This window comes from Triticum aestivum, chromosome 3B (genome assembly GCF_018294505.1).
Source record: "Triticum aestivum cultivar Chinese Spring chromosome 3B, IWGSC CS RefSeq v2.1, whole genome shotgun sequence".
NCBI classification, from domain to species: Eukaryota; Viridiplantae; Streptophyta; class Magnoliopsida; order Poales; family Poaceae; genus Triticum; species Triticum aestivum.
Genome location: NC_057801.1, coordinates 419,196,977 through 419,213,158, shown reverse-complemented (window position 1 = coordinate 419,213,158; position 16,182 = coordinate 419,196,977). Strand labels below are relative to the sequence as shown.

The following is a 16,182-nucleotide window of genomic DNA, read 5'->3' as shown; positions in this document are numbered from 1 at the left end:
AAAGTGAGAAGTGGATTGACTCGGAATGGGTTTGTACATGATATAGTTCATTAAATTATTTTCTTTGCTGCTCTTCTTTTCGGCACTTTTTTGTAGTTTTTCATCAATTCCCCCACCTCCATTGCAACAAACAAAATAAGAGAAATAAGTAATGATGAACAATTTATAGTAAGAAATAGTGATGCAAAATTGACGTATCAATGTGTAAGTGATAGTCAACATGTTATGCAAATTCTTCAAAGTTATGTAAGATCTCCTTATCTTAAGATCGTCAACATGTTAGTCTACATTGGCCTCAACCAAATCACCACCATCTGCTACTTCAAAGTCATTTTCGGTAAAACTCTCATGTGTTTCAACTTCTGCATTGTCACCCTTACCCTCTTCGTCGCTGTTGTCATCCACTTGTTCCTATGTTTCTTCCGTGGCAACATCAGAATCAAACCTTCACTAAATGACACAAACCTCCTTGTTGTCCTTGATCTCATCTCTAATGGATTTTGAGGTATTTCTAATCAGCACACACGTTTTCTTTTCCCTTGCTTATCTTAGTTGGAGTAATTACTCTAGGCAAATGATCCTGCATTGAAAACATAGCACAACTTCAGATCATAAATTTAGATAACTCAGAAATACAGTGCCACAATAATTCAGATAATTGTACAAGAAGTGTCACAGTATTTCACAAATTCAGTTAACCAACACACTACACGACAGTTCAACAAATTCAGCAATTCACTTAACTGCGGTACTGATACTGTCACAAAACTAACCGCATAAAATTCAGTGCACACAATTCTCCATTAACTGCAATACTACTACATGTGTCACAAAAAATTCAGTAAACAAATTGTACTACTGTACTAAAATTCAGCCAACCAACATTACGAAATTTTCAGTTGCAGCACATTACAATTTTGAAAAAAAAAACATGCCCCCTTGGGATTACTGAATAAATTTGAGCACTAATGTTGGTAAATTAGCTGCCCTCGTGTCATTGATCAACGATTTTGCTCGGCAAAGTTGCCTCCTTCAAAACCCCTAAATAACCCTAACGTGATTCATGGTGCAGGGGGTAAATGTTGTCAAGCCATACAAATATCTCCGTCATAACGTGGATTAAAGATGCAAAACAAAGCCTTGAATGCATGATCATGTCTTCGATTAACCCTACCCAAAACATGGGTGGGAGAGGGGCGACATAATCAGGGGGGGTGGGGATGACTCACCGTACGACAGTGCTGATTCGACCAGCAGCCGACAACGAGCGTCGTCCATCATCACCTCCGATGCCGGTCACCTTGATGCACCACCCCCGCCACCGCCTTTGAATGATCGGGAGAGAGAAGAAACAATTTATCATCTTGCGCAAGTTGTAAGACTCTTGTTTTATTCCAATGTTACTAGTATATCTCAGTTTGTTGTTCTTTCGCATCATGTGTGAGTACTCCCTCCGTTCACAAATATAAGATGTTTTTTTCTTAAAAATCAGATGTACATATACACGTTTTAGTGTGTTTGTCATTCACTTCAGTCTGTATCTAGTCTATACTAAGATACTCAAAACATCTTAGGGCCTCTTTGATTCTCAGGATTCTAAAAATGCGGGAATATGAAAAACATAGGATTAAAATGTCATGCTCATTTCAATCCTACATGATTTTGGGTTGCTTGATTGCATCATAGAAAAACAAAGGATTCTTTCAAAACGATTCTAAAAATGCTAGAAATCATATAGGAAATAGTACAAAAAATCCTTGAAAAAATTCATATAGGTTCACATTGAATCAAACAACCAACAAAGAAAAAATTCCTAAGGGTTTTAATCCTCCAAAATTGCTATGAAAACCTTCTGAATCAAATGAGCCGTTATATTTGCGCAGACAGAGGAAGTATTTTACGAGTACTACTGACTAGATATAGAAAAGTGAAGTGTATGGAGCCTTTAGAAGGAATCCATTTGGAGTGTATGGCCAAATGGCGAAGGAATTGGGAAGTGACCTATACAATACAGAGGTGCATTGGATGCAGTGAGTAGCAGAGCAAGAGAAACGTCATTTTCGTTGGGATTTTCCTTTAGAACAACATTTCAAATTTCATTTCCTTTATAACAACGAATTTACAGGTGTAGTTCATCGGATCACAATCACATGATCCTTTGACAAATCACCATTGCATTATTCAGCGGCCTGCACAACTTTGCAGGCCACCAGCCAGGACAACAAACCACATCAATGCTCCTACTATACTATACGCATACGCTTGCAATGTGTACGTACTCTACTACACTAAACCTACACCAAGAAAGTCGACTGGTTTTCTGTACTCTCGTATGTACGTGCCATTGATGCATTCGCTCCACACATCAAAGAACCCAAAGAAAAGAATGTAGACCTGCTTGAATCGCAGTGATTCAGGCTTCGGATACCAGCTCCTTGCTGTGGACGGCCACCGGCCTCGGGACCACGGTGCCGGCGACCCCCGGCCACCAGTACTGTTGCAGCCGCTCCACGCCGGGAAGCCTCCACACGATCTCCGGCTGCTTCCGGCGGCGCGGCGCCACCTTGGTGAGGGCGTAGAGCGCCCGGAAGTAGTTGCCGGACTCGTGGTCCCGGAGGATGGCGCCCTCGGACCCGTAGGCCGACAGGTCGCTCAGCGTCTCCAGCGGGTGCGGCGAGTTGAGGAACGCGCGCAGGGCGCTGGCCACCACGGCCCTCCCCGACCCCGACGGCTCCGCGCGCTCCTCCGGGCTGGCCACCCGGAACAGCGCCGCGCCCTCCGGCAGGAACGGGTGGTGCGGCGACGCCTTGCCGTCCGGCTGCAGGATGTACGTCGTGCCCATCGGCGTGTACAGCACCTTCTGGCTGTTGAGGCAGGGGTGCGTGCGCAGCGCGCCGTTGAGGCGCTTGAGCACGGCGACGGCGTGGCCGGGGTACCGGCACGAGAATGCCCTCGGCACGATGTCCCGGTGCATCGCCACGGCGCGGACATGGCCCTCGCCGACGCCGAGCGCCTCCAGCACGCGCTGTCCGCCGCAGAACACCGACGGCGCGCCGAAGGTGACCACGGGGAGCAGCGACTCCGGGCCGACCACCCCGCGCGCCACCAGCATCAGACTCACAAGCAGCGCCAGACTGCCGCCGAGCGAGTGCCCCGTGAACCGCAGGCGAGCGCCCTCCTTCTGCGCCCTCAGGTGATCCACGATCTCCGGCATCAGCTGCTCGTAGATGCCCTTGGCCGCCTCATAGATGCCGCGGTGCACGAGAACGCCGGTGTCCTCGAACGTGGTGGGCTCGAAGAGGAGGTTGGCTTGCCAGGACGCGACCGAGTCGGAGCCCTGGATGACGAAGCAGCGGGTGCGCATGTCGGCCTCGTCGCAGACGAACCACTGGCACGGTGAGGACAACGGCGACCGCAGGTCACGGGCGGCCTCTTGCCGCGCCTCGTCCTCGGCGGCCACCACCGCCGTGACCGTAGAAGCGGCAACGTAGGCCGCCATGCCCGAGTTGTACAGCCGGTCTTCTTCCCCGGCCGGTGGGTGTTGATGCCCCCGGAGCGAGAGCAGGCCGCGGGCCCGCGCTTGGACGTAGGACGCGGCCGACGCGGCCACCTCGTAGGCCAGGTGGTTGGAGCGGCGGACCGGCCGTCGCGGCTGCGGCTCCGCAGCCACCTCGTACTGCTGCGCATCGCCCGGCGGCCGTGTGGAGTCGCCGTCCACCTGAGCGCTCACGGCGCTGGCCTCGGCCTTCTTCTGTACCGACGACGTCACCAGCTCGAGTCCGTAGTGTTTCCTCAGCTCAGCCCTCTGTAATTCCAGCAACAACGAAAATCAAAATTAAGACTTGTGTAGATTGTTGCATGGATCGTTGACCGCAAGTGGAAGATTATGACAGTGCTCCACAAGTCACACCCAGAAATTGCTACTCTCACGAAACTTTTCAGCCAACTACCTCGAAAATGCCACCCTTGATTTCAGAAAACTACCCCTACATGTTGATCACGACTGATTTCTGTATTTTGGGATAACGAAAAAGGCCACTAATTAGAACAGGAATTTGTCAATGAAAAAGGAATGAAGCGCAAGTTGATGACTACTACTCCTACTACTCCTACGTGGCTGGACAGATCGGCCACCAAGATAATCGGCGATGGAAATTGAAGACACGGGGTGCTGCTTGCCTGCTTGCTTTTCCTACCTAAATCTGGCAAACATTAAATTCCTTAAGCAATTAATACTCTAGTCCAGTGGGCACCTCCCAGCCTGTACGCGCGGCGACTATCGTATCGTAGCAATTAAAGGCCGCGTTTTTATTAGTTGAGCTAATCCGGCAGCCAGATCGGCGGATCAGGGCCGTCCAAGTCCAGACTATCGTTCCCGTAGCGCTCACCTTGATCTCCGGGATGACGTAGGCCATGTTGCAGAGGAAGGCCAGCTGCGCGAACAGCCGGGCATCGCCCGGAGGGGCCCGCGCCAGCAGCTTGACGAACGACTCGCGGTCCCACTTGTCATCGGCCTCCGCCGCGGTGTGCTCCTCATCGTAGTTCACGCCGCAGCCGCCGTCCTCGTGGTAGTCGTCGTCGTCCTGCTCCTCGAAGAGGTTGTCGTTGTCGGTGAAGAAGCGCTTGGTGGGGTCGTGGAAGCGGGAGCGCAGCTCCAGGAGCCGGTCCAGCCAGTGGTCCTCGGGCGTCCTGACCTGCGGCATTTCCGGGTCCGGGTCCGGGTCGGTCTCGCCGGCGCACACGGTGAGGAGCCGGTAGTCGCCGCCGCCGACGCTGTCGGGGAGCGGCGGCGGGCGCAGCGGCGCGGCGCCGAACTGGAAGGGGAAGACGCCGATGGAGCGGCTGGTGGTGAGCGACGCGCCCGCGGCCCCGCCGCGGCGGGAGCAGCGGAGGTGCGGCTCGGAGCGCGACCGCCGGATGCCGGCGTGCATGTGGACCGGCTCCCTCTTGGCCCGCCGCCCAGCCGGCGCATGCGCGTGCGCGGACGACGACGCCGCCGCCGCCCCGGCAATGCTCGGCACCATGCGCTCTTGGATGGAATGGACCGGTCGTCCCGGAGACGCGCTGCTAGGCAAAGGGATCCAGCGCGCAGGATGGTGGTTGGCGTTGGTTGGCCTCTTGGTGGCGGTGTATTTGATTCGGCCTCGGCGATGGATCCGTGCGCCCAAGGGAGGGGAGCACGGAGGAGTTGGGCGAATGGCGATGGGGCTTTAATACCGGAGACGGGTAGAGGAACAAGGAGAGACAGGTCGGCCACGCGAGCGAGGTGGGCGAAACCGAGAGAAAAACCAGCCTCTTTGGACGCCACTGTTTAGAGAGAAACGAGAGAGAGGAGCAAATGGTGGAACAGTTCTTTCATTGATTGAACATTGGGGTATTTATACCCTCGTTACAAGGCGGTTACAAAGGAGACGGTTGCCAAACATGGCCACCGACATTAGCATAGATTAACAATTAATTAACCTATTAATTAATTCCTAACACTCCCCCTAATCAATGCTTCTCTTTGTGAATATACATCATCCTCATAGTCTCCTTCTAGTATGTATTTGCCTTGAATGTTCATCATCTTCATCTTGAGAAATACTCCTCCAAAAACCCTGTGGGAAAAATATGAGGAAAATAGTGTAGATACGTTGCTGAAACTCCTTTAAACCCAATGGGAAAAATAAGGAGAAAATGATGCAACATATAATGATTATTGTCTCTTGATAACTCATATGAGAAAAACCTTTGAAGAAGGAGAAAACTCATCGATAAGTTTAGAGAACAATTAATATATCTTGAGTACTTCCTTTAAAAAAAACCCGGTAGGGAAAATGGAAAGTATGATATATGATCTTTGAGAAGATATTGCCTCGTTAAAAACCATTATGAGAAACATTGAGAGAAAACTCATAATGGAAAAGAGTGCGATCTAATATGCCATTGAAAACTCCTTTAAAACCCGGTAGGAAAAATATAAGGAGAAAATGATATGGCATATATAGACACTTGTGTTTATATTGTCTCATTAAAAACCTTTTATGAGAAACCATTAGGAAAAACTCATGAAGGGAAAAGAGTACAATATATGCAGTCTCATGATTGTTAACAGGTTATAGATTTGGGAAATTACTCCCCCTGAACTTTGCAAACCTGGAGAATGTGTAAAACAAATTCCATTGATATATCATGACATTATTAATAATCTATAGGATTTTCAAAGTATGTTGTTTGCAAATTGTTTCCTCACTTTCTATAATTTCTGAGGATAAGTAATTTTCGAGCAATGTGCTTTATGATATTGCTCTTCATATAACCTTTAGGTATTGAGTAACACAAGTGGTGGCGTCTTGATAAATCAAGTTATGTGATTCTAATGAATCTCAACCACATGATTTTGAATGTGGTTAATCATTTTGCTAAGCCATGCATATTTTGCAATTCTTTTAGATAAAGCAATTATGTCAAAATGATAACTAGAAATAGCCATTAATGCTCATTTAGATCACTTCCATATGAAGGCTATTCCCGCAAATTCAGTCATTGATATGGCATTGTTGGGATCAAAGAAAGAGCCAATATCATTATATCATATCATGGTCATATCTTGTATTTCCTGACGGAAATATCCAAGCTTTATTGTGAGCTTGATATATAAGCTAATATTTCTTATATCGTCCATATACCTTTTATTGTGGGTTGCACTCTGAACAAAGATAGCAAATTTAGTGTCAGGCCTGACGTAGTTTTGCAATTATATGAGTGCTTTGACATTAGTGAGATAGAACTTCAGGTCCTGATATCACTTCATTATCACCCCTAGGTATGAATGGATTTGTACCCTATCAGGGGTACTATGACCATATTACATGTCTTTTATTGGTTTGATATATCCACATTGAACTTCTCGTATATGTCTTGGATATATGTAGACTGATATGTATTCTTGATAGAATGCTCAAGTTGTAAGCTTAAGCTAAATTTGGTTGAATCCAAATTTCCCGTCTTGAGATGATTATGTGTATGTTTAGGTCTTGTATAGACATTGATGATGAGGTCATCAATATACACTGAGGTGATGAAAGGAAATCAAATTTGGGATTCCTTTATTAAACATGTAAATAATCATCATTATTCGAGTAATCCTTTTGAAGAAGGAACTCATTTAGTCGGTAGTACCATATGATTTTCGACTATTTCAAGTCATAGAGTGACTTATGAAGTTTTACACAAAACTTGTTGCGATTTGCTTTTGGATTCGGAAGTATAAGCCCTTCAGGGACTTCAATAGAGATTTCCGAAATGAGTGACTCATATGAGTATGTAGCCACTTCATCCATCAACTGCATGGATATTATTATTATTTTTATTGCCAATGATATTTAATATCGAAACGTAATACCACTCATACCAAGCGGGTATGTTACATCGTTATGGATGTCGGGTCTCTGCGTGAACCCTTTTGCTACAAGCCTCGCTTTCTCACCACCTCATTGACTTTGTCTATGAATGAGTAGTTTATAGTATTCCATAGGGATGATACTTATGAGGAGTAGGTATTACTGCAGTAAATACTACTCGTTTGCAGAGCGAGTACTATTCTTCGTTACTTGCTTCCTTTTATGTGAACCAATATGAGTGCAAGAGGCACTCTACCATGGATTTTGGTTCAGGGCCCAAAAGGTTTTAGCAATTTGAGAAGTAATACATGTCGACAAATGTAGTCTTTAGTTTATATGATTCTAATGGAATCATTGAAGTTTGTGGATAATATATTCATTCCTTTTTAACTCCTTGTGATTTCCTACAACAAATGGAGTCAAGGTGTTTCGATGTCCCGGCACCAAAATATTTGTGCACATTTATGCCGGGCTTTGGATTATGAGAATCCAGTGAGGTGTCCTTCAACTTGATGTTGAATTACATTTACTGGTTGAGAATTTGATTTCCTTTGTTTCCGCGGAAGCATATGAGAAGTTATATCTCGTCTTGTCAGATTTTCTCCCCCTCTTGCTCTCATTTGGGGACAAGAGTGGTTTATCAGGTACCTCCACTCTTTCTGACACTTTACTGCAGGAATATAGAATTTAGTAACACCTTGTTATCAGTAAATGTATATGGCAGATTTGCAATGTGTTGCAAATATATGATTCTCTAAACTTTTAGTTCAGATTCTTTGAGTACGTGGATATAAGGATTGAATGTCAATAACATTTCTAATTTATTTCTCGGCATTCTTTGTGGTACTTATCTCCCCCTAATGCCGAAAAAAATATCCTTATTGCTGATGCAATCAGCGTACGGACTATGAATAATTTTGATTGACGGATAAATTATTATTCCTCACATAGATCCCCGATTTTCTGTGAGTGCCCATTGATGTATGATGGAGTGGTGATATCGGTATGTAACCGAATTATAGTAGATGGGAAATACTTTGTTGATTTCCACGTAGTAACTACAAGGGGAAAGTAGTATGATATGCAGTTGGTATGATTTAGATCATACTTACGGTGTGTAATGCCGTATGTGTCCGGCAAGAGGTTGGTAAATTTACAATCCTTTAAAAGTGGTCATGTAATTCATTTAACTCTCTTTGATAAGAAATTTAGCTAAACCATTCTGGGTATGTACATAAAGTACTTAATGCAAAAAAATGCTCATTGAATGAGTCCAACAACATTGTTCATTTGAATGGGTTTATAGATCCTGGTTTCAGGAGAATTTGCTCTTACTTTGATAAGTTGAGCAATTTATTTAGTAAGATCATGCATGGTTGTGTGTCATAAGAGACACACTTCAAAACATTTTATGAATGTGTATATGAGTACCATGAAGTATCTAAATTACCCCAGATAATGGTTAAGCAATCCAGACATTTTTTTTGAATGTGTTCAAGGGAGAATAAGTGTCCTCCTTAGAATTTTAAGGTGAGAGTGCCTTAAAACTTATTTCCCCTATGTCACATGCGGTGCACATAAAATCTGATGATTTGGGAAAATTTTATAACTTGATAAGTTATGACCAACAAGATTGTCAATAATTTTCTAATCATCCCCAAAACAGGATGGTTAAGGCTACCAAGCCAAATATTTAATTTATTAATATCTATAAAATTATTGTGTACGCAACAATATTGAGTATGACTTGATTCATACATTCAAAATTTATCGAATATGATGTCCAAGAAATAAGATATTGAACATCGCACTACTTGTAGTACAACAAGTATAGGTTAATAATATTTTGGGATAATTAAAAGATTACATGAGGTCTCCAATATTATTGAAAAATTTATTACGCAAACATATCATCGTCGCAATGGAATTCACCATCCTTTTATTGCACTAGATTTTTGGTTCTCACCTTCTGATGAAGATTTGAGAACGATCATTTACCAAAATATTTTCTGGTTGTAAGTTTGCAAATTTTAAAATTTATCCCAAATATGTGGTGTGGTTTGACTATGTATTTGAGGGTTTGGTAATCATAGGTATAATCTTTGTATAACCACACATTTGACAAACTTGAAAGTTGTCTTTGTGATCCTTTGAAGACGATATATTCCCTATTAAGAGGTAATTTTGTCTTTGGTTGTCTATTAGCCTCCACTTTACTTCGTATTCCTCATTGTTCTATTTTGTGACCACTAAGTTGCATAGTATTCTCGGTACAAGCAAGAATTTCAAATAATGGTATAGCACCCGTTGGGTAAATCTGATGATTTTAAGAAATTCCATGTTTCTCCATCGTGGAAAAATGATAATACCATCATATGAGGATGTAAAGGGTATTAAGGGATTTTCAACCGGATTACATATGAAAATATATGATCATGGGATCTCAACTTGAAGTTGATTACATGACATAATTGTGAGATGCGATAGACTTGAGGTCTTGAAAAACGAATGGGTGATCATTCGTGATGTACTCATGACAACATGTTTCTCTTAAGGGAAATATTCGAGATGAATAAATATCCATCCATTATGTACTTAGTTTGAGAACTGAGTGAAGTTTGCGAGATGTAAAATGAAATATGTACATATTTAGCTATCAAGAGAATAGCCATGACATTTTTTTGAACATGGGGTTAGTCAGTATAAAATACCAACCAAAAATGTGATGTAGATCTTGTAATAGTGTTTGAGACACTCGATCTTTGCTATAAATTATGGTCTCCACCTTTATGTATGGACGACAATATCATCACAAAAAGTAATATTTGTGTAATTTTCCACGACTTATTCAAGCAAAATGATGCTTAAATAATTGGTACTAGAAGAAAAAAAATGCCATTTTAATCATGTAAGATCAATATAATTTTTTTATTAGGAGAGTAAATAATTTTAGTGAACAACAATAATTGCTTCAGAGGAGCAAATTTTATGATAGCTGATGCTCTACACTCATATGTGTAGACCTCAATTTATATAGGATAACACTTTGAAGATAATCACCGGATGCGGTGTAGATCTCGCAGTAATAGGAAACATAGTCTGACTTTTGTCAGTAGATGTTCATAATTCTATTACCTTATGTTATGTAAAATGTGTGAAATCACTTTGAAGGTAATCATCTGTCAAAGTGACATGATGTAGACCTTGCAGTAATAATGGATAGTCTGCAAAATTTGCAGTAGATGCCAGTATTACCTTATGATATCTTGAGGTAGTCACATATAATATTAATATTTGGAACAACACTTTGAAGGTAATAATCTTGTTAAAATGACAAGATGTAGACCTCACAATAGTGGTTGATAATCTGCAAATGGTGCAGTAGATACCACCAATACCTTGTGATTCACAAATTAAATTTGGAATAGTCACATTAATATTTGGAAGAACACTTGAAGGTAGTCATCTTATCAAAATAACAAGATGTAGACCTCACAGTAGTGATAGATAATCTGCAAATTATGCAGTAGATGCCATCAATACCTTGTGATTCACAAATAAAATATGATGTGGTCATATTAAGTATGACACTTCAAAATCCTTATTTTGGATTTTGTTAAGATTTGCAAGAAAAATTAATTCCAATTGCAAAAGACAGAAAAATGTTGTTCTAAAATTAATATTTACAATGAATGTTGAGGCAAACATGTATAATATGGCACAATGTCGTCTCTAATATATAATGGAAATTCAAGGTATGAACACTTGAACAATACTACTATGCTCATAATACATGTGGAATTCATTTTTTAAAATATGATGCACAATATGACAAGACCAGAGGGTCTGAGTGATACGATCACAATTAGCCTGAGGGCTTCTATGCAAGTAGTACTAAAGCTGATGTCCTTATTTGGCAATAGAAAAAAAATGCAAATTGTTAAATGGCCGAAGAGATAAGGTTCTCCGGTGATTCTCGCTACGGCCAAGAATCCATCGATTGAGTTAGCTTTGGCTGTACAGAGTCATAGCACATCTCCTCGTGAGGAATTAGGAGGTAAGATGGCGTCGCCAATCTAAGGTCGTCCGCGCCTGGGCAGCATCTCCACGCCGTGGGACGGATGTTGGCCGCCGCCACCGCCGGCCGCCGCGCCATCGCGCCGCATCAGGAGAAGCGGCGTCGGAGCCGAAGGCCGCCGCCGTGCCAAGGTGTGGCGGAGAGAACTGCGCTCCGCATGCACGTTGGCCGTCTCTGTTGCCGGGCTGCGTGGCGGGCCGTGGTGCTCCTCCGGAGGGAGGAGCGTTGCTGCCGGGATGTGGTCGTCGCCGCTGTAGACGGCCGTGCCGATGGAGGCCGCGGTGTAGCCTCAACCATCCGCATCCAGGGGGAAAAGGGAGGAGGAGAGTGGACAGGCGGCCGCCGCTTAGACCTTCCTCCGTCCGGAATCGAGTCCGCTGATCCGCGGCCGATCTCATTTAAGAGGCAAGAACATCACAAATTGAAGAAATCACATGGATGCTTACAGTTATTGGTATGGATTTTCGATCGAGTGATCCTGGATGCCAACGCCCATATCCTTTTCTGTGTGTCTTCCTTGTGTAATTGAAAATTGTGCCCAATTTCAAGTTCTGATGTTCCTGCTTGGAGTATGATAAATCCGCTCAATTGATTGATTTTCTGTCCTTTGGCAGAGTGTGTTCGAGGCTTCCAATTGTTGAATCGATGGAGGCTGGCGCTGCGTTCTTCCATCAGTTCTTCTTTCTTTGTAGTTCACGATTGATCAATTCTTCGTGAGATTCGTGTGAGCGCATATACATACAGGAGAAAAACAATTCATTGTTAGATTATTAATTGATGATTGCAAGAAGACAAGATCAATCAATCAATCTCCTGATTAGTTTCTTTCCTTTTTGTACGAGGAACATCTCGTCTCCACCGTGAATCGCGTGGTGGCCGAAACTCTAGTAGCCAACTTCTCCAGACTTGTCTAGTCATCATCTGCGGCAATTGCAGATCGCCGGAGTGGCCTCCTCTGGCCATAGAGAGGCCTTGCCGTTTGCCGCCGCTGTCGTCGGCAGTCATGTGGCGGATTGAAGCGCCGGAGGGCGCCGCTTCGAAGCGCCTACAGAGGAGGGCGTCGTCAACCATGGGGTGCCTCAGCCGCCTGCATCGCGCGCTGGTGCTGCGCCGCTGGAGCGCTGTCGAGGCCGAGGGTCCTTGTGTCCTTGGGGCCGGAGGGAGTCGCCGCCACAGCCGTGTATCAGGCCGATGGTCAGGGACGGTGGTGCCGTCGAGTTCTTGGCCTAATTGCTCTCTGGAAGAGGCGTGCGTGATAACGTGTTTAGAGAGAAACGAGAGAGAGGAGCAAATGGTGGAACAGTTCTTTCATTGATTGAACATTGGGGTATTTATACCCTCGTTACAAGGCGGTTACAAAGGAGACGGTTGCCAAACATGGCCACCGACATTAGCATAGATTAACAATTAATTAACCTATTAATTAATTCCTAACTATGAGTACTAGGTGAAATGACCGTCCTACCCTCGTGTCATTCTGTGATCAATGCGGGCGGGACACCATCAAGAGGCGACAGGTGGTCCGGTTGCGGGAGCAAATTGCATGCACGGATACACCGTGCGCGGCTGAGAGGGTAGTTCCGGGAAATAGGGGTAAACATAGGAACGGGCTGCAGTGAAGAGTCCCGGTCAGTCACGAGAAGCGGCCGAGGAAAAATCGCGGCCGTCGACGATGGAGCATGGGAATCTCCGTCCCGTCGCGGGCCGCGGCCGAGAGGCGAAGAAAGGTGCACCTTGTTTTCCCAAATGGTATCCATCGCGGCATTATACCTAATTCCTTCGTCTCTGTTTTTGTTGTGTACGACTCTTGTACCAGCTGCATACGGAATGCCCCCGTGCATGTATGTTATGGGAAATGTTATTGTGCTGAAGTTTTTCTCGAAGGGCATGACTAGACACGCGTTTTATGGCAGGTTGTTGTGAGGATGGCATTTTTTTTAGTAAGCACGGTAAATTCTGAGAGAAATTGGGCTAGACGAATTTGTCATGCTTCCTACAAAAATGTTGTCCTCATGACAACTCAAAATGTCATAAAATACATTTGTTTGACATGTCCTCCCAGGGCACGTTCGTTATTTATCAAAATCCATAGTTTTTCGGCCTGATTGACTCGTAACTGCTGAACCCCGTAAGAAGGAGTGTGAATCACGGTTGGGCCTCATCAAATTTGTAGCAGCGCAAATGAGTATATAGCATAAAACTACTTGTTTTCACGCAAGAGTACCAAAAACGATCCATACGAAAAATGGGTTTTCCCCTAAGCCAAGAGCTAGGGTTTAGGAGCCCTCTAGCGGCGCGAAGGTTAAGAGTTTCTTTGCTTCCGACCAATCTACCCTCCACACCGCGGAATCCCTACACCAACTCGTGTTGATCTAAACGCAACCTAGCGTTCCTTCCCGACTTTGGTTCGTTAGGGGTTACACAAAAGGTTTAGGGTTCGCAAGTCTGCAGAAGGTAGGATGGCGACAGAAGATAGCGGTTCAAGGAGGAAGAGGAAGGATAGTAAGGATGTGGAGGCGCTGCTCAATAGCCTCGATCTCCATGAAGGTGACGGGGATGATTTCGTACGGGAAGAGGAGTCGGATCTGCCGGATGTTCAATCAAAGTGGCTAGCAATAGACACGGTCCATACGGAGAAAGGCTCTAGTCCGTCGAAGCTATATGTGGATATGAGATGGACTTGGAATCCGGCAAAGGAGGTTCGTCGGAGATTGATCGAAGAAAACTTTTTATGATGCAGTTTGGGTGTCTTGGCGACTGGAACACATCAATGTTCAATGGACTGTGGCAATTTACAAATCAAGCTCTTATCTTGGTGGAATACGATTGATTCATAAACCCTAAATGGGTTGCCTTGGATATGATAGCAGTGTGGGCGAGAGTCTTGAAGTTGTCGGAGAACTATTTAAATGATGTGGTGATCAAAGGTATGTGTGCAAAGATGGGAAAGATTCTTGAGGTTCAAATTCAGTTGTGAGCAGGGTATGTTGGTGTTTTTGTTGGAGTGTAAGTGAATCTTGATGTAAAAAACTAGAAAGATCTGTATCGATCACGAAGGCGGGAAAGAATGATTGGTACCAAGTAAAGTATGGAAAATTGCCGAACTTTTGTAATAACTATGGAATTTTGGGGTAATGGTGTGAGGAGTGTGGAATGGGAGAATATGATGCTTCCAAATTAAAATTGGGTGAGTTCATCCTTGCCGATGAGTGGAGAAATCTAGGAGGTGCCTGTGGCTCTTGTAGGGGATCTGTGAGAGGAAGCGGTGTTGCACCCTTTCGAAGGGGTTTTGGTAGAAGAAGAGCCCGTGATCAGGAGGAGGATGTCTCATTTGCTGTTCTCTAATGATTATTTGGTTTCTGAACAATTTTTTTAAGTTGGAGCATGGGGAGCACCCCAAGGATGGGAGCACCTGATATTTCCCCTAGGGGAGGAGATCCGTTGGCGAGGCGACATGATTGAGGTCATCAGGTAGAAGACATGGCATCCCAGGAGCGCTGAGCAACGGGCCGCGCTCGGCGACATCCTAGAGGTCATGTTCGTGTTGTCGTTACTCACGACGGCTGTGCGTGGTAGGGAGAAAGGGAGTGCTCCAGGGTATACCTGGCCATAAGTCGTGGCGGGCCTAAAAAAGCCCCCAGCAGAAAACCCAGGCCCAAGCCCAATCCGGCATTCGAGCCTAGATTTCAAGCTCAAACCGACCCATCAGTGGAAAAGTCCGTTGAGCCTCGACGGGGACTCTTCCTTAAAACGCACATATGCAAAGCCCAAGCTCGGCCCGCCTTGGCCTTCAGGCTCAAAACTTAGGTGCATGCTTGGCCCGTGGCCAAGACCGTGCCGGGTTGGGTCGGGCTGGGTCGGGTTAGTCCGACTGGGCAGGGTTTTCCATGACCAGGTATACTGCAGGGTGAGGTGGCACTGGACGAGTGAAGAAAGAGAAGGGAGAAGAAGAATTTGGAGGGTGGGCCCTCGTCAGACTTAACGGTTCAATCAAGTGGGGTCAATAGTTGCTGCCACGTGGCCAAATGGGAGGACCAGAGATATCATAAAACGGGATAAAAAATTAATCAGCCGGTCCTTTGGGTTATTTTAAAAAAATGCGGTAGTTATCCATGAAAAAATAAACCAGGTAGTCGGTAGTTTTATACTATATGCTCAGCACGCATAGTCTCTGGAGGGTTCAGAAAATAAGAGGTTTAACTTTTTAAGCACACCGAGAACCTTAATAAAAAATGTATGCTGGGTACTGGACGAAACTTATTTGAGGCCCTTCTTCAAGGGATAGAGAGAATTATTCACAGTTTCGTGCCCGCTAACACATTGCAACCGCCGTACAAAAAGCAGTGGTGCAAAAGTTGAGCACAGCGAATCGGTTGATTTACTTATACAGTTTGTGAGCTACTATATGGAGACTTGTAGCGTTTTAAAATTGTGGATAGTTACACTCTTTTTCTGTCCCATCATGTTTTCTCGCCGCTACCACATCCGATTTGTCACTACTCCTTGTGAACAACAATCCAAAGTGGTTGGTTTCAAAAAGAAAAAAACGCACTTCTCCTGTGCTAGGGCGAGAGGACGAAAGGCGTCGGAGGAGACGAGGCCCGAGGCCTGGACGCCAACGATGCCTTCCCCTGTATACGTTCGCTAATTTTTGTCCGTCGCTGGGTAAATTAATCTTGTGGTTACGTCGATCAGACCGACCTAGCGCCTCCATGTGAG

At 44.8% G+C, this 16,182-nt stretch overlaps 2 protein-coding genes across 6 annotated transcripts; one reads left to right on the top strand and one right to left on the bottom strand.

Annotated features, from left to right (window-relative positions):
* Positions 1-138: 138 nt before the first annotated feature.
* Positions 139-5,318, bottom strand: LOC123070148 (phospholipase A1 PLIP1, chloroplastic). Of its 3 annotated transcripts, XR_006433475.1 has the most exons (4): positions 4,389-5,318; positions 2,395-3,805; positions 1,230-1,325; positions 139-580 (listed from the first exon to the last, which is right to left on the bottom strand). XR_006433475.1 is itself a non-coding variant. In XM_044493171.1 (3 exons), the coding sequence occupies exons 1-2, from the start codon at positions 5,022-5,024 to the stop codon at positions 2,414-2,416; spliced, it is 2,028 nt and encodes a 675-aa protein (XP_044349106.1). In that variant the 5' UTR covers positions 5,025-5,318; the 3' UTR covers positions 139-580; positions 2,395-2,413. The 3 variants fall into 3 exon arrangements, 2 of the variants coding, with proteins under 2 accessions (XP_044349106.1, XP_044349105.1); XM_044493171.1 differs by lacking the exon at positions 1,230-1,325; XM_044493170.1 differs by lacking the exons at positions 139-580; positions 1,230-1,325 and having other exon boundaries at positions 2,070-3,805; positions 4,389-5,317.
* A 5,871-nt stretch (positions 5,319-11,189) lies between these two features.
* LOC123070149 (uncharacterized) lies at positions 11,190-12,264 on the top strand. 3 transcript variants are annotated; one of them, XR_006433476.1, is made up of 2 exons: positions 11,190-11,969; positions 12,078-12,264. XR_006433476.1 is itself a non-coding variant. In XM_044493172.1 (2 exons), exons 1-2 carry the CDS (start codon positions 11,507-11,509, stop codon positions 12,178-12,180), a joined length of 465 nt encoding a protein of 154 aa, XP_044349107.1. In that variant the 5' UTR covers positions 11,190-11,506; the 3' UTR covers positions 12,181-12,264. The 3 variants fall into 3 exon arrangements, 2 of the variants coding, with proteins under 2 accessions (XP_044349107.1, XP_044349108.1); XM_044493172.1 differs by having other exon boundaries at positions 11,190-11,868; XM_044493173.1 differs by having other exon boundaries at positions 11,190-11,917.
* The last annotated feature ends 3,918 nt before the right edge of the window (positions 12,265-16,182 follow it).